At 60.1% G+C, this 1,956-nt stretch overlaps 1 protein-coding gene across 1 annotated transcript in view; it reads right to left on the bottom strand.

Annotated features, from left to right (window-relative positions):
- Nucleotides 1–311: 311 nt before the first annotated feature.
- Nucleotides 312–1,956, bottom strand: part of NPAS3 (neuronal PAS domain protein 3) — a 757,526-nt gene continuing 755,881 nt past the window's right edge. Inside the window, exon 13 of the mRNA XM_024741993.1 lies at nucleotides 312–1,952. Within this exon, the coding sequence (XP_024597761.1) occupies nucleotides 609–1,952 (1,344 nt within the window). The 3' untranslated portion in view covers nucleotides 312–608. The remainder of the gene's footprint in view (nucleotides 1,953–1,956) is intronic.

Raw genomic sequence — 1,956 nt, 5'->3', positions numbered from 1 at the left:
AGTCACAGGCCAGAAATTAAGTTTAAGAACCCAAAATTATTTTTATGTGCAAGTAAGAAAATCTTAAAATCTTAACCATAAAAAGAGAATTAAATTCTGCATAAAATTCTAAAATACTATCCCCCTATTTTCAAAGGAATTAGGAACAGAAACAAAAACACCACCCCATTTCATTTGACTTAGTCAAACAGGGCACATTGTTTATGCTTGTCTCTTTCAATCTTGATCATATCAAGATCTTTACGAAGAAAACTCAATGGTTGTCATTTCAGAAATCTCTTGACCACAAGACTGAGTATTCTATGGCAGAGGCATATACACATTAAAGACATCTTAATAAAGATGCAAAGGAAAGCAAAACAACCCAACACACATCTCGGAAGAAGACAAAATGGCAGGCAACTGCTCGTCTGACCCTCTGAAGGCCAAAAATAAACATATCTTTACAGGAAAGAATGAGTCCAGTGAAAGAAAGAGGGGATGGAACGGGGACCGTCGTGGCGAGAGAAGATGCTGACCTGCTCGAATTCAAAGTGCTAGAATCAAAGGTCTAAACGAAAACTCCGACGATGCCTCCGGGCAGAGCCCCGGGCCGCGCTGGGCGGTGCTCAGTCCTCCTTGCGCTCCAGAGTCTGTGCCGCGTGGATGCCGTTGCTGTAGACTGGGAAGGGCAGCGTGGAGAAGAGTCCCTCGGCCGTGGTGAACACGTTGCCGGTGGGCATCTGCGTCAGGCTGGCCGCGCTCACGGCGCCGCCAAACGGTCCCGACATGTTGAGCCGGTGCACGTGGTGGTAGAGCATCTCCATGGGCGTCTTGGGGTCAAGGCCGAAGCCCGGGCTGTTAACGTCCACGAAGTTAACAGCGTGCGCGTTGGGCAGCAGGTTGCCCTGCATGGCCAGGGTCACCTCGGCTGGCGCGTAGCGGATGGTGCCCGTGGTGTAGACCCTCTGCGCGGCCGTGCTGGTGGCCGCCAGCGTCCCGGTCACCCTGTGCACCAGCGGCAGCACGACGTTGCCCGCCTGCAACCTCTGCAGCGCCTCTAGGTCCCCAGTGTACAGCAAGGAGTTGGGTGCTCCGGGGCCGCTCCCGCCGCCGCTGCTTCCGCCCCCGGGGTGCTTGTCCCGCGGGGACGCCGAGAGCGGGGGCGACAGCGGGTCGGAGGCGACGGGGGCCAAGGCCGCGGGGGCCGAGGTGCCGAACTGAGTCTTGCGGGCGGCGGCGGCCGTGCCGTCGGCACCGGGCGGAGTGAGGACCGAGTCGGGGATGGCCACGTGCAGCCCCCCGCCGCCTGCGCCGCCCGGCGGGGACGGGAAGTGCTCGGAGCTGGGGGGCTTGGTCATGCTGTAGGGCGACTCGTTCCGGGAGATCTCCCGGTTGGGCGGGTAGTTCCAGATGCTGCTGTCGTTGTCGAAGTTGATGGGTTCCGAGATCTCCGTCTTGATCTTGAGCACCGAGGCACTGTTGGGGGAGGACAGCAGCCGCGGGGGCTCCACCAGGCCCGCGTCCAGGCCGCCGGGGCTCGACGCGCTGGACAGGCGCCGGCGGCTGGCGCTGCCGCCCTTCTGCCGTTTCCGCCTCTTCTTGCGCTTCTGGTGCTTGCTGGAGGCCTGCGCGCCCGCCTCGCTCGCGCTGTCCGAGTCCTTGGCGCTGTCCGACGACAGCGACTCGCAGTTCTGCAGCCGCAGGTCCGACTCGCTCTCCACGTAGCGCTCGACCTTGATCTGCATGGGGCCCAGCGCGCCGAAGCCGCCGCCGTCCTCGGCCGCCTTGGGGTTCTCAAAGTCCGAGTGCTCGAAGCTGTCGTCGCTGTCGCGGCTGTCCGGGTTGCTGGAGCTGTGGCCGTCATCGTTGCAGTTCATGTCGTTGTCGCACGTGTTGCCTGACTTCTTGCGGTCGGGCTCCGGGTCTTCGCTGTTCTCGGACTGGTTCCCCTTCTCGTCGGACTTGGAGTTCTCG

This window comes from Neophocaena asiaeorientalis, unplaced genomic scaffold (genome assembly GCF_003031525.2).
Source record: "Neophocaena asiaeorientalis asiaeorientalis breed wild unplaced genomic scaffold, Neophocaena_asiaeorientalis_V1.1 scaffold83, whole genome shotgun sequence".
Taxonomy (NCBI): Eukaryota; Metazoa; Chordata; class Mammalia; order Artiodactyla; family Phocoenidae; genus Neophocaena; species Neophocaena asiaeorientalis.
Note: the sequence above shows the minus strand (reverse complement) of the source record. Positions and strands in the feature narration are given on the sequence as shown.